The sequence below is a fragment of the Aphidius gifuensis genome, linkage group LG5, assembly GCF_014905175.1.
Source record: "Aphidius gifuensis isolate YNYX2018 linkage group LG5, ASM1490517v1, whole genome shotgun sequence".
In the NCBI taxonomy this organism is placed as follows: domain Eukaryota; kingdom Metazoa; phylum Arthropoda; class Insecta; order Hymenoptera; family Braconidae; genus Aphidius; species Aphidius gifuensis.
This window is the reverse complement of record NC_057792.1, coordinates 16,359,710-16,384,122: the sequence shown is the minus strand read 5'-3', so window position 1 is coordinate 16,384,122 and position 24,413 is coordinate 16,359,710. Positions and strand designations below refer to the sequence as shown.

At 24.7% G+C, this 24,413-nt stretch overlaps 6 protein-coding genes across 36 annotated transcripts in view; 3 read left to right on the top strand and 3 right to left on the bottom strand.

Moving 5' to 3' along the window:
- Positions 1-3,576: 3,576 nt before the first annotated feature.
- LOC122856496 lies at positions 3,577-4,915 on the bottom strand. Its single transcript, XM_044158171.1, has 3 exons — positions 4,839-4,915; positions 4,302-4,744; positions 3,577-4,218 (listed from the first exon to the last, which is right to left on the bottom strand). Exons 1-3 carry the CDS (start codon positions 4,885-4,887, stop codon positions 3,577-3,579), a joined length of 1,134 nt encoding a protein of 377 aa, XP_044014106.1. The 5' UTR covers positions 4,888-4,915.
- A 1,606-nt stretch (positions 4,916-6,521) lies between these two features.
- On the top strand, positions 6,522-9,724 carry LOC122857914 (regulatory protein MIG1-like). The gene is made up of 2 exons (XM_044160447.1): positions 6,522-6,991; positions 8,196-9,724. Exons 1-2 carry the CDS (start codon positions 6,619-6,621, stop codon positions 9,695-9,697), a joined length of 1,875 nt encoding a protein of 624 aa, XP_044016382.1. The 5' UTR covers positions 6,522-6,618; the 3' UTR covers positions 9,698-9,724.
- Positions 9,725-12,651: 2,927 nt separating this feature from the next.
- LOC122856495 lies at positions 12,652-17,602 on the bottom strand. Its single transcript, XM_044158170.1, has 4 exons — positions 17,516-17,602; positions 16,629-17,444; positions 15,585-16,586; positions 12,652-15,416 (listed from the first exon to the last, which is right to left on the bottom strand). The coding sequence occupies exons 1-4, from the start codon at positions 17,600-17,602 to the stop codon at positions 12,693-12,695; spliced, it is 4,629 nt and encodes a 1,542-aa protein (XP_044014105.1). The 3' UTR covers positions 12,652-12,692.
- A 551-nt stretch (positions 17,603-18,153) lies between these two features.
- Positions 18,154-21,530, top strand: LOC122857912 (regulator of chromosome condensation-like). The gene is made up of 5 exons (XM_044160445.1): positions 18,154-18,261; positions 18,407-18,562; positions 18,929-19,678; positions 19,769-20,038; positions 20,124-21,530. Coding segments are annotated over exons 1-5 (1,392 nt in total). The 5' UTR covers positions 18,154-18,260; the 3' UTR covers positions 20,339-21,530.
- On the bottom strand, positions 21,066-21,644 carry LOC122857913 (mitochondrial import inner membrane translocase subunit Tim10). Its single transcript, XM_044160446.1, has one exon. It carries the CDS (start codon positions 21,436-21,438, stop codon positions 21,169-21,171), a length of 270 nt encoding a protein of 89 aa, XP_044016381.1. The 5' UTR covers positions 21,439-21,644; the 3' UTR covers positions 21,066-21,168.
- Positions 21,645-23,462: 1,818 nt separating this feature from the next.
- Positions 23,463-24,413, top strand: part of LOC122857908 (ELAV-like protein 2) — a 38,000-nt gene continuing 37,049 nt past the window's right edge. For 17 of the 31 annotated variants that reach the window (XM_044160410.1, XM_044160435.1, XM_044160421.1 and 14 more), the window contains exon 1: positions 23,489-24,219. The gene's annotated coding sequence lies outside the window, so the exon portion shown is untranslated. Of the gene's footprint in view, positions 24,220-24,413 lie in introns of all 31 variants that reach the window. The other 14 variants (XM_044160443.1, XM_044160444.1, XM_044160437.1 and 11 more) reach the window with 3 other exon arrangements.

Genomic DNA, 24,413 nt, shown 5'->3' with positions numbered 1-24,413 from the left:
CCTCATGACAATGCCACTATATATATATGTATATGATAGTTATTTTTGAATAGTCGGTGATGCTGGTCGCAATCCATATATAATTATTTTTTTTCTTTTAGATTATTTTTAGGACAAGAATAATGACAAATGAATGAAAATAAACTAATTGCAAGTAAATACATTTTTTAATGTTATTTATTAAATTAATATAATAGTTTCTTTATTTCTCCAGCTCTAGACTAAAAAAAAAAAAACATTATTTGATTCCACCGATGACTTGAAAAAAATCAATCAGCAGTTTTAATATTTTCAAGTACACGTAGTCGTTTTTTACGATGTTCATTTGATTTATATATTTTTCTGACAGCTTTACTAGTTACTTTTGTATTTCTATTGAATAAATTATTTAAATTAGGTAAATTTTTAACAAGTTTAATTATCAGTGACATTAATGCTTTTATGATTTTATAATGATTGACCCTATCATTTGGTCCTGCCAGTTGGATAACTAATACATATTCTAAATGCTAATTGTCATATATATTAATAAAAAATATATTGATTATATATGTTGAAGAATATTCAGTTTTTTTAGACTAAAAAAAAACATCGTTTGATTCCACCGATGATTTGAAAATAATCAATCGACATTTTCAATATTTTCATTTACATATTATATACGCGTAATAGTTTTTCACGATGTTTTGTTAATTGATATATTTTTTCGACAGCTTCACTAGTTACCTTTGTATTTCTAGTGTATAAAGCTGCTAAACTTGGTAAATTTTTAACAAGTTTAAGTACTGATTCATCAGTAATTTTAATGCAATTTGATATATTCAAAAAGTACAATTTTTTATTGAATAAACATTGAATTGACTCATCAGTAATAAATTCATTTTTTCTTGATCGCGAACCATAATCAGCTAAACCAAGATCGAAATCTTCTAATTCTTGTAAATTATCAATTGCACTTATACCAATATCAGTTATATTTGTGCCAATTATATGTAAGTCCTTTAATTTTTTAGCATTATTACAAAGATTAATCAAAAATTCATCTCTAACACCATAATCACAATCAATCCATAACTTTTCGAGGTTTTTCAAATTCCCAATTGGATACATGTTGATTCTTTTGTTAATCATTGGATGTTTTTCTGGCCAATAAAACATGATTGTCAGGCTAACCAAATTCTCAATTTCACCTATAGACTGGAGTAATAGTTGACTTAGTCCAAGAATACATATAGTTAAATATTCCAAAGCAATTAGTCGAGGAAATACCTGAAAAATAAATAAATAGTTTGTTAAAAATTAAATGATTCTTATTGTAATATATAATATTTATTAGAAATTTAAACTTACCGAAGCCATTGAATCTAGTACAAATATATCATTACGTTCTAAGGAAGATGAAAGTTCTAAACTTGCCAAGGTTCCACCAATTTGTTTCAATGACTCGGCTAAAGTCAATGGTAGAATTGAGTTTTCACATTCCCATTCAATCATTAATGTTGTAAGGTGAGTCATATTCGAAAAAACACTTTCAAAATCTTGACTCATTATTTCTTTGAATCTTGAATCAAGGATCTCAAGATTTTTACAATTTGCATTGATTATTGGCATTATTTGAGAAATAGGATAATCTTTTACATCTAGATACGTTAAATTAGTTCCACAGAGCTTAATTAAGTATTCTAGATCATTTGCTTTTTCATGTAATTCGATAACTGAATCCTTTTTATTGCTTTTAAAAAAATATTCTGTAAAGCATGAACGAAGAAACAGGTTATCCCAATCTTTGCATACTGAAAAATTAATTAAATATTTTCATTAGTATATTTAGGGTAATACATTATTTTCGTTTTTAGCATTAACAATTATAGTGTTGTTATTTCCTTACTTTTTTCGAGTCGTGGTTGACTAGCAAATAGAGGAGCCATACGAATCATACGCAAACCATACTCTGCTTTTTGTATTTTGCTATATCCAATTTTATTATAACCACCGGTATAGTCAACATTATCAGAATCAGAATCAGAATCAGAATTAGAATTAGAATCATTATCATCATTATCATCATCATCATCATCATCATCATCATCATCCTTAACTATAGATACATATCCTTCATCATGTGAGGATTTTCTTGATAACTCAAGCTGTATAAGAAAAAAATTGGTTTATTAATTTATTGAATCAATAATAAACATTAACAGTATAGCTTCAAAAATAAAATATAATATTAATAAAATATAATTTAAAACTTACTTCTTCTTTTGAAATTATTATGAATTTTTCTTGCCATTCGGTAGGACTTAAATTTGCAGTCTCCATGTTTCTCTCACTTATTGGATTAGACTCCATATTTTATTTTGGGTTAACTTAAAAAAAAATATTATATATACCGTCAAATAATAAATTCGAAAAATTTGCTGGAAACAACAATTGTCTAATGAAGCTAAAGTGTAAATAATTGATTGTTTAAAAAGTTAGTTTAGGAGTGAAATCGATTGCCACGTGGTGTGTAACCTTATTTTTATATAAAACCGTATATGTTGCTGTTTAACTGTGTCCAACCAGTTCAACTGCAGTTCTGTGCTGTTCTGAATATGATAACTGAACCAACTGAACTTAACCGAACTGCAGTATTTAAATTGGAATGTAACTATAGTATAATAATATATATACGCATGTATGGAATCAGTAACACCGCTTATAACATACTCTTTTCTGCTGTTTTTTTTTGCTTTCTAAATTTTAAAAATAGAAATTATTTTTCCCAAAAATAAAAAAAAAATATAGATAATTTGTTTGTTTATGTTTTTTTTTTTAAAAAAAAATTAAAATTGAATCGAAAATAAACCATAAATGCTCTTTACGTTAAAAGCAATTGAATTTAAATGAATAATAATACATAAATACTATAATGTTTGGCACATAAATATTAATATTATAAAATTTTTGGTTTGTATTTATTTAAATATATTTTTTATTTATTTTCATTCACATAAATAATAACGTCAATATTTGAATATTTAAAAATGTTCCATCAAGTATATAGGTATACTAGTAAAAATTTAAACAAAAAAAATTACAACTACTAATAATATCATAATATTCATAAATTTATAAATTATAATATAAATTAAATAATTTGTTATTTACAATTATTATTTATTTATGCATTAAACAATATAGTCACGAGTGTTTATTAAAAAATTCACACTTTATGCCTTCAAAAATTTATAAATTTTTCTTCAAAAATTATAACAATTAAAATCAGACATTCTGATTAATTTCGAGTATTTAAATATAAACTATTTTTATAATTATAAAAAAAATATATAATATAAACATCATTAAAAAATTAAATTAAATTTGTGGGTTAATTTTTTTTTTTTTTAATCATTTATTTTTGGGACAAGAAATAACAAACAAATGAAAACAAATTAATTGCAAGTAAATATTTGAATGGATACATTATTTATTATTATTTATTAAATTAATATAATAGTGCCTTTGTTAATCCAATTCTAGACTATAAGCAAAAAAAAACATTATTTGATTCCACTAATTATTTGAAGATAATCAATCAACATTTTCTAAACCATCATATACAATAACTGGTACTATTCTACGATATTTTATGAATTTATATATGTCACTGACTGCTTCATTAGTTACATTGGCATTTTTTGTAATATATAATTGTAATAAATTTGGTAAATTGTGAACAAGTTTAAATATCGCTTTATCAGTGATTTTAATGCAATTTGATATATTCAAGAAGCACAATTCTTTATTGAATAAACATTGAATTGATTCATCAGTGATAAATTCATTTGCTTCTGATTGCGAACAACGACCGTCTAAACCAAGATTGAAATCTTTTAATTCTGGTAAATTATTAATTGCACTCATACCAATATCCGTAATATGTGTGCCAACTATACGTACTTCTTTTAATTTTTTAGCATTATTACAAAGATTAATCAAAAATTCATCTGTAACACCATAATCAAAAAAAATAAATAACTTCTCGAGATTTTTCAAATTCCCAATTGGATACATAGTGATTCTTGTATCAAACATTGGATGATTTTTCGGCCAAAAAGACACTAATCTTAGATAAGTTAAATTTTTTATTTCACCTATCGACTGGAGTAATAGTTGACTTAGTCCAAAATTACTTATTTCTAAAATATCCAAAGCAATCAGTCGAGGAAATACCTGAAAAATATATAAATAATTCATTAAAAATTAAATAACATTTTTATTGTAATATATAATATTTATAAAAAATTTAAACTTACTGAAGCCAATGAATCTGGTGAGAAAACATCATTTCCTTGTAAGGTACATGAAAGTACTAAAATTTTCAAGGTCCCACTAATTTTTTCTAATGACTTGGCTAAAGTCATTGGTAGAGTTGAATTTTTACACTGCCATTCAATAAACAGTGTTGTAAGGTGAGACATGTTAGAAAAAACATTTTCAAAATCTTGACTCATTATTTCCTTGAATCCTAAATAAAGGGTCTCAAGATTCGGACAATTAGCATTGATTATTGGCATTATTTGAGAAGTAGGATATTGCATTACATTCAGATAAGTTAATTTAATTCCACCGAGTTTAATTAGGTACTCTAGATTATTTGCTTTTTCATGTAAGTCATTAACTGAATCTTTTGCATTAATCATAAATGTATATCTTGTAAAGCTTGAAGGAAGAAACTCGTTCTTCCAATCTTTGCATACTGAAAAATTAATTAAATATTTTCATTAGTATATTTAGGGTAATACAAAATTTCGTTTTTATTATTAAAAATTATAGTGTTGTTATTTTCTTACTTTTTTCGAGTCGTGGCTGACTAGCAAATAGAGGAGCCATGCAAATCATACGCAAATCATACTGCGCTTTTTTTTTATCATGTATATTTTCATAATTATCATCATTACTATTTTTTGATAACTCAAGCTGTATAAGAAAAAAATTAGTTTATTATTTAATTGAATCAATAATCAACATTAACAGTATAGCTACAAAACTACAATATATATAATTTAAAACTTACTTCTTTTGTCGAAATTTCAATGAATTTTTCATGCCATTCGGTAGGACTTAAATCCGCAGATGTCTCCATATTCATCTTACTTGGATTAATCTCCATATTTTATGTTTATATATTGTTTTATTTATTAACAACAATATTTTATTTATTATTTACGGCGAAATACTAAATTCAAAAAATTAATGGTAACAACTTGATAACTTAATTGGACTTTTTACCTCTTTTCTGATCCACGTGAATAAAATAGTATTCAACAATATATAGAATGTTCAATGAAGCTATTGTGTAAATAATGTTTTAAAAAAGTTAATTGTCACGTGGTGGGTAACCTTAATTTTATAAAATCGTATTTTGCTATTCAACTGAACTGTGACTAGAAATATGACAATGCTTGTTTGGGACTGGTAGGTAAACACCTGTTAAAATTATTATTGAAGAAAAAAAAAAGATATATATAGATTTTGTAAAATTTAAATTGTGTTAAGGTGTCTTTCCATTGCCGCTTATTAAGGCAATCTTTCACCATCCGACTTCCGGATATACACCAAGTGCACTCTCCCGCAAGAAATAACAACTAAAAAACTCTTTTTCTCTCTCAAAAGCATTAGTAGTCACTCTCTTGTCTCTCTTTCTCTTTTTCTTTAGTAGTATGTGTGTAGGCTAAAATCACCTGCGCAACATAATATACACAAAAGAAAAATATTCCATTGAATTGTTTTTTTTTTTTTTATTTTTTTTTCTAATTTTCCATATATTTTTTCCACTATTGTCATTCTTAAAAATTTATCAATATACATTATCATTATTATTATTGTTATTAAAATGTATATGTATTATTTTTTTTAAGATTAAATAATATGACAATGATTGATGATTTATCAAGTAAAAAAATAATATATCTAAATAATATTATCAACAATATTCATTAGATAAAATAAATACATATTTGTTTATTTTTTTTTTATATTACCTACTATTTAAAAAAAAAAAATCATAATTGAATAATATTTATTATTTTTTTATTGTGTCTGTGTGTGATATCAAATTAAAAATTTAGTGAATGACTATACATAATCGAACCGGCATATTCTCCATGCGTGAATTGTTTAATAGTGTGACGTGTGTGTATATATATTATTGTATATTATATATATGACCATTATAATAATCGGCAGCTTGTCGGCGTCGTTATTTTTTGGCGGTTGAATCAGTTACAACTTACAATTCAGTTACACACACGTCAGTTGTCCATTTAAAACATATATTTATATATAAACTAATTACTCATCAATAAAGTCATAATAATTATTAACAATTTATCTCATAAAATATTGATTATAATTTAAATAAATAAACAAACATAAGTGCTGTGTTAAAAAATAATAATCATAAACAAAAACAAAGCAAAAAAAAAAATAAAAAACAAATAATAATAATAATAATAACAACAATTGTGGTGTTTAGTTAAATAAATAAATAATTAAGTGTTTGACCAAAAAAAAAATAGAATAGAATGGTATTGTTGTTTGATAAAAATTAAATAACAATTGACATTTAAAATGGAAGTGAGAACACCAAATAGAGGAGACAATAGACATGATGAAAGATGCTCCAGGAGTCCACCAATGTCTGATACAAAAATATATCCTTGGAATTGGGGTGAAGAAGCTAGAAATATTAATTTGAGTCCAGAGAGTTCTTGTTCAAGTCCAGAAAATCGTGAGGATAATAATAATGCCAGAATGGACATTGATAAATGTAATAATAGATCTGGTGGATCTGAATCACATAGAAGAGGCAGACCTCGTGCTGATGCATTAACAAATCTTATGGAACAGGGTAGTACATCACCAAGTAGCATTAAATGCACATTTTGTAATAGAGTATTTCCTAGAGAAAAAAGTTTACAAGCACATTTACGCACACATACTGGTAATTATATTTATTATTATTATTATTTTTTAAGACATTTAAAAATTTAAAGTACTGGCATTTAAACACAGAAAGAGAGAGACAAGTAAATTACCAAGAAAAATTAACCAGTTTTAAAAAATAATTCATTATTATTATTATTAATATTATAGAAGATAATAATAGTCAATTATTTATTAATTTAAATATAATTATTTATTTATTTATTTATTATAAATAATAATTTTTTTTTAACCCAGAGAAAATAGAAGAGATGTAATGTTTTTTAGACTCTCTATTTTCTTTGTTGGGAATAAATAAATTTTGTGTTTGTTAGACAAGGGATGGATATAAAAAAAAAAAAGAATGAGAGATAGAGAGAGAAAGAGAGAGAGAGAGGGTGTGTTTGGGTTTTGGTTATTTTACCCTGTTGCATCTGGACCTTTACCTTTCAAGGATATGGATGCTAACAGTTACTAATGGTAGACAGAATAAAAATAAATTTAAAGAATATATTTTTTTTTCATATAAAAAAAGCAGTTAATTTTTGAGGAAGCAATAAAGATAACTTGTTGAATTTTGATAGTCATGATGATAATAATTATTAACAAGCGTCTCTCTTAAAAAACTGAGAAATATATATTTAAATTATTAAATAACAAATTGATAATTTAGAAAAAATAAAATATACAAATTATTAATTTGTTTTTTAATTTTTTTATGTTGAAAAAAATAATGACTATTAGTTAATGTCTATTTTTATTTGCCTATTTATAAAAATTAATCATTAATTTGTTGAATTAAATTAATAGCTCAAAATTAGTAAATTTCTTGTAAAAATAGAAAAATATCAATGTCAAATATAAAAAAGATAAATAATCTATTAAAAATTTTGAACTTATTTTTAAATAATCATTATTATTCAAGTAAAATTAAATTAATTATTTCAAGAATACTAAATATATAAAAACATTCTCAATTGTTCTAAATAAATATTTATTATTAAATATATAAATTGATAAAAATAGATTAAAATAATGTTATTATTCATCAAAATATTATGAGATAAATGTCATTGAGTTATTAAATAACATTGACACTCATTGTTATTTTTATTATAGATAATTGTTGTTGATAAAATTTTTTATCAGATTGTTTAAATTAAATGTATTGTTTTTAAAAATGATTGATTGACTAATGCACTTGATTTTAAATGTTGTTTTAGGTGAACGGCCATATCCATGTGATTATCCAGGTTGCATAAAAGCATTTACCCAATCAGGACAATTAAAAACTCATCAACGTTTACATACTGGTGAAAAACCATTTGTATGTACAGCTGAAGGTTGTGATATACGTTTCACTCATGCAAATCGACATTGTCCAGATCATCCATATGCAAATTTAGCACGCTCAGATAATTTTGTACTTAAGCCATTACCTGGTAATGCAGAAATACCAAATGAAGTATTACGTTGGCTTGAACGTTATAAATTAGCACGTGAACGTGAAGAACGTACACCAACTGGTAAAGATAAAAAAAAAAAGCCATGGAAAACAAATGATCATAAACGTGCTAAATCACGAAAAGGTTTAATGATGGATGGAACAAATGGCCAAGTAAATACTCATGAAACATCAAATGAACAGCATTATTGTGAAAGTCAAGATAGTCAAGAAGATAGCCAAGAGGATAGTCAAGAAGATTCACAAGAAGAATCACAAGATGATGAAGATCCAACAGATACATGTAGAATAATAAATCATTCAGAAGATGAAGAGCCAACAGCATCAGTTAATATTAAATTACCAGTAACACCAGTACGTAGACCACTTGATAGATTACAACCAAAAAAAAGATGGCTAAGAGAAGCATGTCTTGAACAACAACTTGCTAAACCATTACGTTGGGATTGTACTAAAAATAATAGTCATAATAATAATTTTGGTTCTGATAAACAAACTGATGAACAACAATTACATATTAATTATATGCAAAGATGGAATTCGCCAATGAGAAATTTAAATGATGCATATGGTATTGTTAATAATGATGATGATGTTAATATTGAAAATTCACCACCACCTCCACCACCACCTTTACCACTACCATCATCATCATCAACATCTTCATTATCGTCTTCGTCATCATTGCCAATACAAATACCATATCAATCTCAATTACAACAACAACAACAACAATCATCATCAAAAATAAATGATTCATCAACAAATAAATTAACTTGGGATAATTATTATCAAAATAATGATTACAATGATCATCGTATTCCACTTGAACCAATTATTGATGATAAAGACTGGAATCCACCGACAAATATTACAACAAATTTTAACTCTACAAATAATATTGATATTAATATAAATAATAATAATAATAAAATAGAGAAATTATCTAGAAATACAGTAATACGTGATAATGAAACAAGACCAACGGTTTTAATGTTAGCTGGTAGTAGTAGTAATTTAATAAATAAAGATGATAATAAAAAAATTAAGACAAATGTCAATAAAAATGAACAAGAAAAAATGCCATTTGTTAAAAAATCAAAAGATAATCAAACTTGGATGGGTGCACTTGCACTCATGGAACTTGCTACTACACAAGAAGAAAATAATTTAATTGGATTAACAACACCTGGACTAGAAGTTATTGATAATTTTGTTGATCCATCAAATACGGAAAATTTTGATTATGCTAATCTTTAGAGACTGTGATTATTATTTATTATTATTATTATTAATTTGATTATATTATACTATAAGTTGTTTCTTTTTATTTATTTTTTTTTCTTTCCATTTCCATTTGTTGCTTTTTTTTTTTATATTGTTTTTTGATAAATTACAGGGTAAAGTAACTTATCTTTTTTTCATGATTAAGTTTGTATTAAATATAAATTAATCATCATCTAATTACAAAAGTTTCAATTTAAAATTCGTTTTGTTATTTCAGTTAAAAAACAAAACAAGTTATCATTATATTGTTTTTATTATTAATTAATAAATTAAGTTGTTATTTAAATAATAAATTCCAAAAAATGGCTGTTTGGATAGTTCGATGGTTTTTTTTTTTTTTTTACTCTTGCTCGAATTGTCTTCCTAATTGTTTGGAGATAAAAAAAAAAAAAAAAAGAAATTAATTATGGTATTATAAATGCCATTGATTTCAATTTTATGTTAAAATTAATTGAGAATTTTAGTATAACTATACTATAAAATGTACTTTTGTTTTTTATTTTTGAAAGAAAAAAAACGAGATAAATCAGCCATCACAAGTGTTGCCAAGATATATTAATTTAGAATAATTATTTTTCTAATTTTTGATAAGCACAAATTAATAAAAATAAACAAATAAACGTGTGATAATAAGTATCAATTTAAAACTATGAGACTTTGTATTAAATATAAAAAAAAAATACAAATACTTTAACTAAGTGATTAATTTTATAACATGTGCTTAGGTACAAAAGGAAAAAAAAAGAGAATTTCAAAATAAAATTAACATGTAAATAATTGCGTTCAAAAATAAGTAATATTTTCATCAACAATAAATGTATATAAAAATTGATACTACAAAAATAAAAAAATAATTTTTTATTTTTTGTTTTCTAAAATTATTTTATTTATCAATTGTTGACTTATTTAATAAATAGACAGCAAAAAAGAGAAGAATAAAAATGGACAGGATTAATATTCACATTGGATTTGTTTTCTTTTTTTTTTTCTTCATATAATTACAATTAAAACCCCGTTGAAATATTTTCAAATAAATTGATTATTAATATTATTATTTTCATTATTACGTGAACTTATTTTAATGTTAAATTAGTATTTGAAAAATTCAATAATACCTCCTTTAGCATTCTATATTCCTGATAAATAATAAGTAAAATCTTCAAACTAACTTCTACAATTTTCTGATAGCCTGATATTGTTATATTTTACCGATTTGTATCAGGAACATAGGATGACCGAAGAAGTATTCGACGTAATTGTTTGCTGGGTGGTCCTTTTTGAAAAAAAAAAAAAAATCATTTTTTATCAGGAGTATAGAACAGAAAAAGAGGTATTTTTTGAGTCACACTTCGAAGCACCGTCTATTATTTTTTGCCCGTATTATTCCTGATTTCTCCGAGATTGCTCCGGATTACTCCGGATTTCTCCGAGATTGCTCCAGATTATTGATATCAGTAATTGTAAAAACGCCACTGACACTAGACTATTTAAACTTTCAAAATTAAAAAATTTAGAAATATTAAGAATTAATTATATAGGTACAAAACATAACTGGTAAAAATTTTTGTTGTTTTTTAAAATTATTAAATTATTAAAATATAAAAATTATTATATTGTCGTGGTTGTCGTAATTTAACTCGAAGACAAGATCAATTATTAAAAAATATTGGATAAAATTGGATTGAATCAAATTGTGCGTATGCTGATGATGGTTTTGGTGATTGTTCATGAAAATAAGTACCTTTTGATATGAATTTTGTTGACAATACTTCAGCTTCATTGAATAATTTTTTTTCCAATAGTTTTTTAACAATATAATATAATATAAAAATATTTTTTAATAATTAATCTTGTCTTTGTGTACATCTAGTACTCGAAGACAAGATCAATTACTAAAAAATATTGGATAATTTCTTTTAATTTATTAATCAATGATTCACGTGAGTCTTTTGATGACATGGCTAGTTATGATGAATAATTGTGGAATCATCTGTTATTGAACCACGACGTTTAAGAATTAGACTTTTAAAAAAATCAATCATCAGTCATCACTAGCCATATCATCAAAAGACTCACGTGAATCAGCTAATATATTTTTAAATCATTTCACGTGTTATATTACATTCAATATTTTTTTCAACACGACAAGCATCCTTTTTACAGGTACAATGATTTATTTTTATCATTTTATTTATATCTGATAATTGCAATTCAAATTTTGATATTGATAAGTAAATATTTGAAGACATTAATATTGTACGATAACGTGACCAATATGATACCATATCAGCCATCATGTAATTAATATTTGATGTTAATACTTTTAGTATTGCGCAATTATTTATTTTTGGCCAAGCAAAGTTATTATTTTTAATAAAAATTTAAAGTAATTAATTTAATTTATATATTTTAGTTATCGACAATTGAATCATTCTTATTGACATTGTATGGTTGTTTCATCCACAATGATCACCTTGGTAGAAATAATTTCTCCGGATTTCTCTGGATCGTCTCCGGATTCCTCCGGATTTTCTATGCAATTGAGACTTTCGGAGATATTATTTTGAAGTTTTCTGGGATTTTCTCCGGATTTTTTTGGAAAAAAATTCCTCTTTTATTTTTCGTATGTAAATTCTTATAAATAAATAAAAAGCTATTGACGAATGGCTAAGGAAAGGATGAGACTTACCAGTTAATTTCTTTGGCTAAATTAATCGTTTAAAAATTAACTGGTGAGCTTCATTCATTCCTTAGCCATTTTTTTTTATAGCAACATCAAAATTAATTTCTCAAGAATTTAGGTATTTAAATAAATAAATTATACTTTCAAATATTGACAATATTATTAATACAAAAAATATTTATTTACTTGGAATACAAAAAATAAAAATAATTTTAAATGACATATGTACAATGTTTTCCTTTAATTTATTAATATTATCAAGTGGAACTTTATTGTATATATATATTATTTATTTGATTTTTTTAAAAGCCTTCTTGAACGTCTTGGTTCAATGATAGAAGATTCAACAACTTCATCATCACTAGCCATGGTACCAACAGACTCACGTGAATCAGCTAATATTTTTGAATTTTTATTTGATTTAATTGACATTTTTTCAATATTATCTGTAAGTGATTCAATGCTGACTGATGATTCACTTGTTTTTTTATCTCTTCTAACTGTAATTGATTCAATTTTGTCATTTAATTGTGTTGGCTTTTCAGTAACAATGCTGGATCCAATTGATTTACTATTTTCAATAATTTCTTTTAATTTATGAATCAATGATTCAACTTCAGGAGCTTTACTTTTTCTTGAACTACGATTATTATTTGTTACATTATTTATATCATTTTGCAAAATCATTAGTAATGCCTCAACATGTCGAAGTTTAGCTGGTTTCTTTGTTGAATCTCTAGCACGTAAATTAATTAATTTATTACTAACTAATTCTTTCGAATCATCATCAGGGAATTTAATTTTTATTAAAATACCCGTTGCTTCATCAATTAAACCTTCAAGTGATGTATCATAATTTGATGATATATTTTGTACTTTATCTGATGTACTTGATGACGATGATGATGATAAAACTTGTAATGTATTTGACTTTAAAACTCTTGATGGTAATGGTGGAATAATTTTATTTTTTTCTTTTTCCAATTGTTCATTTATTGGAAAATCGAAATCATTTTCACTACTATCATCATTGAATATTTTATTTGTTTGAATATTACTTGTTTTTTTATTTTTATTTATTGACTTGGTAACTGTATTTTTTTCTTTCGAAATTTTATCATCAATAAATTCGGATTCGGAAAATTTTCTACGTATTGGTCTATTAATTTTTTTCTTTTCCAATTTAAGATTATCTATTTTATCAATAATATCATCATCATCATCAGATGATATTTCAATTGAATTAACTTTAGACAATGTCAATATTGGAACTGGTCTTTTACCACGTAAATTAATTGTTCTTCCAGCTGCTAATAAATTACCAATATTTTTTTGTGGTGTCATATAATATTCTTTATCATTAGTTTCATCAACAACATCAAGTGTTAATTTCGAACTTTCAATATCAACAATATTTATCATGCTATTATCATCATTCAATGATAATACTTTAACATATTTTAATTCATACAGCCAATTATTAATAGCAATCCAAACTGGATGACATTGAAATTTATATTTCTCACAAAGTAAATATCCTTGTCGAGCAATGTCATACGAGTTATCATTACCCGGATTAATTTTTTCAAGTAACTTTGAATAATCCAATAAAAAATATACAACTTCAATTACATTGAAATATTCATAGCTTGTATTTTTGTTTGTAAAATCTATTAACTTACGAATCAAATTTAAACCACCAGTATAAAATATTAACGAATAATTATATTCATTTTGTAGTGCATATAATTTTGCATGAATATAAGTCGTTGAAAATACTAAAAATTTATAATACACATTTGTACATTTAAAACATTGACAATGCTTATCATGTTTTATAAATTCTGGTAGTGTAAATAATTTTTTTCTCAAAATTGGTGATGTATCATTTTTTGGTAAATCACGTGATGGCTCAATAAAATAATTATTTTTACAATTATTATTAATTTTTTCATCATACCAATAATTATTATAATTGTTGTTATTATTGCTGCTAATATTATCATGAAAATTTTCAATTTTCAATATACGTTCAATCAGTTGTAATTTGATTTGGCAATCATCAATATTTTCAACTTCCAAATCAATGAAACATAAATTTTTAATTAGTTCAACAGTACGTAATGACGTTGCTAATTTTTGTGGTGTTGATAATCGTAATACTAAATTTGTTTTAATTTCATATTCAGTTGTTAAATTTAACATTCTCATTGTAACATGTGATAGATACGTGAATAAACAATCAAATTCAAAATACAATTGTCTACGTGTCCAATTTTTGTTATCGAAATTATCAATCCATATTGTTGCACCAGCATAAATACTTTTAATAATTAAACGTAGATAATTATTTTGTGTATCATTATTTTTTTCAATATCAAATAAACGATATGACATTGATATATCTAAACTATACAAATAAACACCAAGATATTTATTAAAATCAACACCTGGTAATTCAGCTGCTTCATTAAATAATTTATCAGCAATATTATAACGTTCTGTTTTATAATAATACTCAGCTAAACTCAATTTAAATATTGCAATTGTTTCAATAGCATTACACTCAATAATACTATTTAAGCTATTATAATTAATTTTTATTATATTTTCACACTTGTCTATCCATTTTGTTTGAATATTATTTGATGATATACTTCTACCAACAATATAAATAATATCAATATTGTTGTTTAATTTTGTTGCTAAATTATATGCTAATTTCCAAAAATCAATTTCTAAATTTTGATAATGATGAAAACGACAAAATTCACCAGCTGTTATTATGTTTTTTAATGTTATATTTAATATTGTTTTATCAACTTTTGATATATCATTTTCACTATCATGAAAGTAATCATACCAATATTTCCATATTTTTTTTAACTTGTCAAATAATGTACTTGATGTATCAATATCAAGATTATTTAATATAGCATCAGTACTATTATCATTACCACCATTTTCATCATCATATTTTGTTGAGTAAATTTTAATACTTTGAAGATTCAAACTTTTAATTTCATTATTAATATTATTTTGTATTGCAGCAAGTTCTTCATTAAATTGATAAAATTTAATATTACATTTTAATAATTTATCTTCATTAGATAATGCTAATTTATTATTAAAATATTTCAATGATTTATCAATGTGTTTTTTCATTTTTGTATGAACTGGAAATTTCATTAAATGTCCACCAAGATAATTAACACAATTGACATATTTAAATTGATCAATTGTCTCCATATCATCAAGTATTTTAATAATTAATGGTGAAAAATTAATAATACCATCTTGCAGTATTTTAATTTCATAATAATTAATACTATTAATTTTTTCTTCATCAAGTGTTATTGGTAAATCAATGAATTCTTCAATACTTGATTTATATGTTTTAAGACAATCAATGACAGATGTATTTTTAACATTTGCATATTTATATTTTATATTAAGCCATATACGATAGCCTTGGAAATTAATATCATCATGATACAAAAATATATTGACTGCTGATGTAATCATGGCTTCACGATATTTTTCATTCTTATAATGTGCACGTGTTAAACGATCAATAATCAATGACAATGGTAGCTCATTGATAATTGTAAAAAATGATAAATCACGTGTTAATGCATTGAATTTAATTAATGATGTACATAGTAAAGAATAAAAATTACAGCAATCATCATAGTAACTTTTTTCTAAATACGTTGAAAAATTATAAATACCCAAGCCACAATTTTTCCATAGTACAATCCAATTTTGGCAATTCATATCTTGTAAATATTTAATTAATTCAATTGAATTATTTGCCATTAAATAACATATATCAACCATTTCACGAGTTATATTTTTCATATTTTCATGTGACCATAAATGCATTAACATTACCAACATTCTTGATGATTCTTTAATACTACATTCAATATTTTTTTCAACACGACAAGCATCCTTTTTACAGGTACAATGATTTATTTTTATCATTTTATTTATATCTGATAATTGTAATTCAAATTTTGATATTGATAAATAAATATTTGATGACATTAATATTGTACGATAACGTGACCAATATGACACCATATCAGCCATCATGTAATTAATATTTGATGTTAATACTTTAAGTGTATTATCAGCTAAATCAGTTTGATTATTTTTTTTAAAGCTCATTATCATTTTTTTTATGCTTTTAGTTAAATTATTTATTTTTAACACAACATTTTCTGTTAATTCATCAATTTTTTTGATAAATATTTCACATATTGAACGAAATAATTTATAAAGTTCATATAAGCTATTGTCAATTATAATACAAGCTTCAAAGTTATCAAATAATTTGTCAATCAATGATGATGATGGTAACTCATCATGACAAATTGGAAATAATACTTTATGTATCATGTGAAGTATTAAATCAAATGTATGATATTTATACTTAACTCCAAGTGTTAATTTATACTTTTTTAATTCATCAATAATTAGTTTTTTTTTTATACTATCTATAAATTTTTTATTCAATTGTTTATCACTCAATAAACGTATGTATTCATTTACATCACTTAGCAAATAATTTGAGCTATCAAAATTCATCAAACTTTTATAATTTATTTGCAGGGAAATGTATGATATTAGCTCATCAATATCATCTTCAATTTGTCTCTCTGACAATGATAACAAATAGCTTTTTAATTCCTTTTTCCATATGGAATCAAACTGTACGTATGCTGATGATGGTTCCGGTGATTGTGCATGAAAATACGTACCTTCTGATATGAATTTTCTTGACAATACTTTGGCTTCATTAAATAATTTTCTTTCTAATAATTTCTTAACAATATAATATATTGAAGAAAAATATTTATCAGTGTTATGGATTATTGTTAATTTAGAACAAATTGATTTTGTCAAGTTATATATTTGTAGGTACTTATGGCTTTCATCGTTGTTTATATTTCCACTTATTTGACAGATATTAACTAGTAAATTTAATAATAGTTTTTTATGATTTTCCAGTGTATAATCAATTATATAATCCTAAAAATACAATTAATTAATTAGACAATTTATAAATGTAATTTTTATAATTATTGTTGGTAAATATTTACATTTATTTCTTCATTTATGCCATCCAATTTTTTTTGTGTTACAGCATGAATCCATTTTTTAATAACTTGACTTGAATCTTCGCTCATTTTTGAATTTTAATTATTGTTTAATTAATATTATCTAAAACAACAAAATAATAACATTTAAATTTATAACCTTGTATTATTATTTGTTTGTGTTTTTTAATATTATTTTTTTATTTTTTTACTCACTTTTTAAAAAACAACATTTAATTGAAACGTAAAAAAAATATACATATATTGTTTATTTATAAATAATTATTAACTTTTGAAGGGAAATTAATTTTTTAATAACAATACAACAAAATAATAATAAAAATATTGATCTTGTTGGTGTAAACAAAAAATAGTACCAACTGTTGATAAATTAAATTTGATCCGTCAAGTTTATTTTTTTTTTAAATTCATTTATTTATTTATTGTTTATTGACATAAATAATAATAAAAAATTAATTCAAGCTGCTATTTTTATTTTGTATTTACTCAATATGTAATTTATTATTTTTTTGGGAATTAATTGTTTAATTACAATACCGGAAACATGTGTTTTTAATTTTTTTTTTCTCAAACCGTCATAACTGAAAAAAAAAAATATAAAAAAAAAAATAAAGCTGTGTGTGTGTGTACCTGTGTGTGAAAGCAACAGCCGGAACTTTTGGCGCCAAGGAATTATTGTTGTGTCTAATTATTTTTGTTAAATTATTTATAAATAAAAAACATAAAAAGTACGTAGTTGTTGTAATAAATAAAATCTCAATCATCTTGAATATTTAAATTTTAATAAAACATAAAATTAGATATTAATTAAAACATAAATAAAACAATATTTATAAATTATTAACCTAAAAAAATAATAATTTTATATTTCAGTGCCACCAAAAAAAGGTGTAAAACGTCCAGCTCCAAAAGAGGAAGAAATTGTTGTAGAAAAATCCAAACCAGCAAAACAGTCTAAGAAAGTTAAAGAAAATGTTGAAGAAAAAGTTGTTGTTGTTGCTGCTCCTGCTGCATCAAAGAAAAAGACAGGTAATAATTGACATTTAAAATTAATTTACTCAAATTTATCATCATCATATATCAAAGATTACTTCCAGACACTCCTCTCAATTCCTCAAATATTATTGAAAATTCCCAACCACCACCACCATCACCACCAACACCACCACAACAACAAGTAACAAATGGTTGTTCAAATAATAATATTTTACCAAGCAAATAAATAATCCAAATGTTCAATAATTAATTCCCAATGTTATCCAAATAGCTGGTTCAAATTCCTCAATAAATATCCAACAAATCAACAATGATACTGATGATTTTATAGGTATAAATGAATTCCAGTTGTTGAATCATCAATTAAATCAAACTTAAATACATTTTTTACATTAACAGGATTAATTGAAAAACCAGATTTACGAAATGTATTAACTGGAGGTGTTGTACTTGCTGTTGGCCAAAGTGACGTTGGTCAACTTGGTCTTGGTGAGGATGTACTTGAAAAAACACGTTTTGCAGTGATACCAAATTACACTGATATCGTTGCAATTGCTGCTGGTGGTATGCACAATGTTTGTTTAACTAAAACAGGCAATGTTATAACATTTGGCTGTAATGATGAGGGTGCACTTGGTAGAGATACATCAAAAGAAGAAGGATCAGAAACAATACCAGGACCAGTTAAACTTGATGGTAAAGCAATACAAATTACTGCTGGTGATTCACATAGTGCTGCATTATTAGAAGATGGAAGAGTATTTGCATGGGGTTCATTTAGAGATTCACATGGTACAATGGGATTAACACCAAAAGGAAATGAACGTTTACCAATTGAATTATTATCAACAATTAAAATAATTAAAATATCATCTGGTGCTGATCATTTAGTTATGTTATCTGAAAATGGACATGTTTATACATGTGGTTGTGGTGAACAAGGACAATTAGGACGTGTTGCATCACGTACTGCTGATCGACATAATCGTCATGGAATTGATCACTTATTAAATCCAAATTTAGTTGAATTTAAAATTAATAAAAAATTACAATTTAGTAATATTTGGGCTGGACAATATTGTACATTTGCAAGAGAATATAATAAAGGTGATATTTATGTATTTGGATTAAACAATTATCATCAAATTGGTAAATATATTTTACATATTTATTATTATTTATTACTATATTATTATTATGTTGATGGTTATGTAATTATTTATTAATTATTTCATTTAGGTTTATCAGATCCAATTGCTTATTATCATCCAAAAATATCAAAGACATTTAATGGTAAAGATTGGAATGTCATTAGTAGTGGACAACATCATACAATTGCACTTGATAATGATGGACAAGTATTTGTATTAGGACGTAAAGAATATGGTAGACTTGGTCTTGGTAAAGATTGTTCAGATGTTACTGAATTAACAAGGGTTGAAATTGATAAACAAAAAATTAATGATGTTGCTGCTGGTAGTGCTCAATCATTTGCTGTTACTGAATCAGGTTTGTTTAAATTATATACTTGATCAGTATATTAATGATTGATTTAAAATTAATATTAATTAACTTGTTTAACTATTTTTTCAAGGTCAATTATTTGCCTGGGGAATGGGTAGCAGTGGTTCATTGGGAACTGGTGAAGAGGATGATGTTGATACACCAGTTTTAATAAAAGGTAAGCAACTTGAGGGCAAAACAGTTGTAAGAGTTGTTGGTGGTGGACAACATACAATTATTCTTGCACAAACAACAACAGCAGCAACAACTCCAACAACTAAAACAAAAAAAGATGATAAAAAATAATTATCGTAATTATTAGTAGATTTAGCTAAATCAGCAAGTGCCACAATTAATAATTTTGATTGAAGATAATTATTATCTGTACAATATCATTTTCTTTTTTTTTTCTCATCAAACAATTTTGTTTTGAAGTAAAAAAAAAAATTAAGAACAATATCATGACTTGTTTAAACAAAAAAAAATAAATAAATAACAATTTATTAGATGATTTGATATAAATTAAATCATTTTAAACGAATATTAAAATTTGTCTCTATAATTTTAACGTAATACAAAAAGAATAGTAATTGTGAAATTGAATGATGAAAATTATTTTTTCAAAATACTACAAAATTTATGGTAATTTTTATAAGAAAAAAAAAAAAATTGTATAAAATTTTTGGCCTAGTTTGTGATTATTATGTAGTCTTGTGGAAAATTATTCAATTTTTTTTACTCAAAGTAATTAATTATAATTAATAATCATTATAGTTTTTTTTTTTTTTCATGAGTGAATTGTTTTATATTTATTTGCTTAATTTTTACAATAAGTGCCTAGATAATTAAATTAAATTTCTGTTAGTTTTTGTTGTAATTGCATCAGTTGTTATATAAATCAATCAGCCTGTTTCATTAATAAATTAATTAAATAATAACAAGGTTAAAAGATTATTTTGAATCCCAGATATTTATTATTTTTTTTACATCATTTTATTAATAATAATTCAGAATAATTATACATCAACTATTTATTTTAAATTTTCAACGCAAATTATTTGTTTAAATTTTTAGAAATTAATTAAATGCATATGGAAAAATTTTAATTAATCTAAATAATTTAAATGAAAATGTTGTTAAGATGCTGGATTTTCAGCTTTTTGCTGTTCATTCATTGATATTTGGGTTAATTTTTTACCAATCCTTTCATGAATATCAAGATATTTTGAAACACAACGATCCAAACAAACAGATTCACCTTTTCCTAAATCTGGCTCTGAGTATTTTGGAAGGATACATTTTTTATGACATGCTTGAGTCATTTTGTTATACATATCAGACATCATTTCTATCTCTAAATCTTGCATCATTTTCATCTTTGATTCATCCAGTTGAAGACCAGCCATGATTATTTATTTGTTGATATTTTCAATTTAAATAGAATGTTTATTGTTGTTTTTTTTTATTTATTATTTTTAGTATATTTATTTAATTTTATTCCAATGATTTTCTTCTCGATTCTTCACGACGTTTTACCATTTCTTGGTAACGTTGACGATCCACTTGGCTTTTTGACCAGATAAAAAATGATATTCCAGCAACTGATATTATTGCCCTAGAAATAATTAATTACCAGTCATTAATATTTAAGTTTTAACTTGATTTATATTAATTTAATTATGTTGTTTTTTTTTAATTGAAAATTACTAAACTTGATGAGGACAGTAATTGAGGTTATGTTAATTATTATTAAGTTTTATTTGATGAATTAAAATATGTTTATATTTATGGTTGATATAAATTTTATTTCACAATGTTAATTGTATAATTACGTACCTACCAGCCAGTTAAAATTTTTGATACTTTGGTTTCAAACATTCTATATTTTTCAGACTGATTTTTATAAATTTATTCAGTGTATACGTAACATGTGAGTTATTTTTTTTTTTTCTCCGTAAATTTCTCGTATATTTTCGAGTTATTTCGGGTCTATTCGACAATGATCGGTTAGCCATGTTGATTTTAAAAAGGCGTCGGCTAGACCTCTATTGACGAGATAAATCTCTCGAAAAAAAAAAAAAACAATGGGAAAATGTAAATTACAATTAAACATTCAAAGTATCATGATGGAAAATTAATTTCAGTTGGCAATTTAAAAAACTATAAACTTAATAAACTTAAATATATATAAAAAGTATTTTCTTCTTTTAGCGTATAAAAAATTTATACGCTCTTATCACATGCAGGTGTCTCTATTTTTTTACAAATTTTTCCGCAAAGAAAATTTACATTTATCAATAAAATTCCATGATTTATCATAAATTGCCATAAATAATTTCAAACAAAATTTATTTTCCATCCAATTTTCAAATTTTTCCTTTAAAAAATTTCCCATGAATTTAAAATCATACATTTTCCACATTACCATTTCAAACTGCTTTTCTAATTACATATTTTCAAATAAAAAAAAAAATAAAAAACATCCCCAAAACGTAAAGTATTAAAACGATAACAAAATAAATAATTTCAAAGCTTTAAAAATTCATTGAAATTTTTTTTTTCTCCTGACTATAAAAGAAAAAGAAAAAAAACTTGAATTTGAAGTTTAAGTACCACACAAGGGTGATAAAAAATGGTTAAAAAATAAAAACAAAAATCAAGAGAGCAAAAGAGTGTAAGAAAGAGCTCTACAAGAAAATAAAATGAAAAAAAAACCATCCAAAAAAAAAAAAAAAAAGAAAATACGAAATTGAGGTAGTGTATAGAAAAATTATATATAGTTAACAATTGAGGGTGTGAGTGAAGTTGAAATTTCTAGCGCAACATATTCACGCAGATAGATCAGTTGGTTCAACGACCACCGCCCTGTTTTTGTCCAACCCCGTCGCACGCAATTCTCCAGCACCCTCTTCATCCCCATCGTCATCATCATCATCGTCATTATGATGATGATCATCCTCGTCGTCGTCGTGGTCGTTGGCTGATGTTGGTGGTGGTGATATTCCTATAGTTAACAAGGGCACACTAGTAGTAATAGTACTAGTAGTAGTTGTAGTTGTAGTAGAAATGCACATAGTACATGGAAAGGGGTAAAATGAAGAGAACGACGATTTAGTATATCAAGAGGGAAGAGTAAAAACAGAGCAAAGAGGAAAAGCACATGAAGCAATACTTGTGTGCATCTCTTGAATGATACAGAGGGCACCACGTTCAACGATTTTCCCAACATCATCCTCATCCTCATCCACCACCTCCTCGCCTCGCCTCTTTCTCTCAATGCAATGAACAAAATCAAAATAGTTTTTTTTACTATTTTTTTATTCTAGGAGTATGAGGGGAATTGGTTTGACGTTATAGGGTTGTAAGGGTGTGGGGAAAAAAAAAAAAAAGTCAACCACCCACTGTAAACGGGGTGAGAAATATCAGCAGCAGCAGCAGCAACTCTGTGCCCAGACAAACCACCTCAGTTCCGTCGAGTACAGGGGTAGAAGCTACTGGCCGTTTGTCTGCTCCCTTCTTTCGCTAGTTTCATTTATTTACGTTTAGTTCAATTTTTGATTACATTCAAATTTTTTATATAAATTCGTGTTGGTTATTTAAAAAAATAATAATTTTTAATTATTAATTTATAATCCAATATTATAGTAAATATTTTACTTTTATTTATTTTTTATTTCAATTAGTTTTTGTTGTTACTCTATTTGGGTTTGATAATAATTTTCAAGGAGAGAATATAAGATTGAATAAATAAAAAAAAATACTTGAATGAATTGTAGGGGTTTTTTTTCAAGCTATTTATTGTAGCTGATATATTTTATTTCTTGAATAAAAATTAACGAGAGTAATGCTTAATTATTATTTTTGGTTTTTTTTTTGATTAATTAATTTTATTTTGTATATTAAAATTATTTAGAGTTGTGTATATTTTATAAACACAAAGATTGGGAAGAAGGGAGAATTTTGTTTTTTCATTTTTTTTTTCGTTTAAAAAGCCTTGTTATTAAAAGGGTTGAATTTATTTATATTCGTGGGTGTTGATATATTGTATTAACCCGCGACCAACGTCAACATTTGTATAAAATTTTCGACGAGGGATTGATTGACTGATAAGAGACCCTCTTGGAACAGGTGTAAATTATTTGGCTGATTTACACACCCACGTGGAGTTCATATATTTCAAATATCAGGTATGAGTTTTTATTATTTTTTTTTCTTTACAATTATTACATAAATTATTTTTTCTTTTATATTTAATTTTTAATAATTTGCATTGTTGTTATATTTTATATATTTATTTATTTTTTTATTTTTATGTTATAAAAGTTTAAAGGTATAAATAAAAGTTTATATAAAATTTAATAGTAGATTTTTTTTGTTGAGA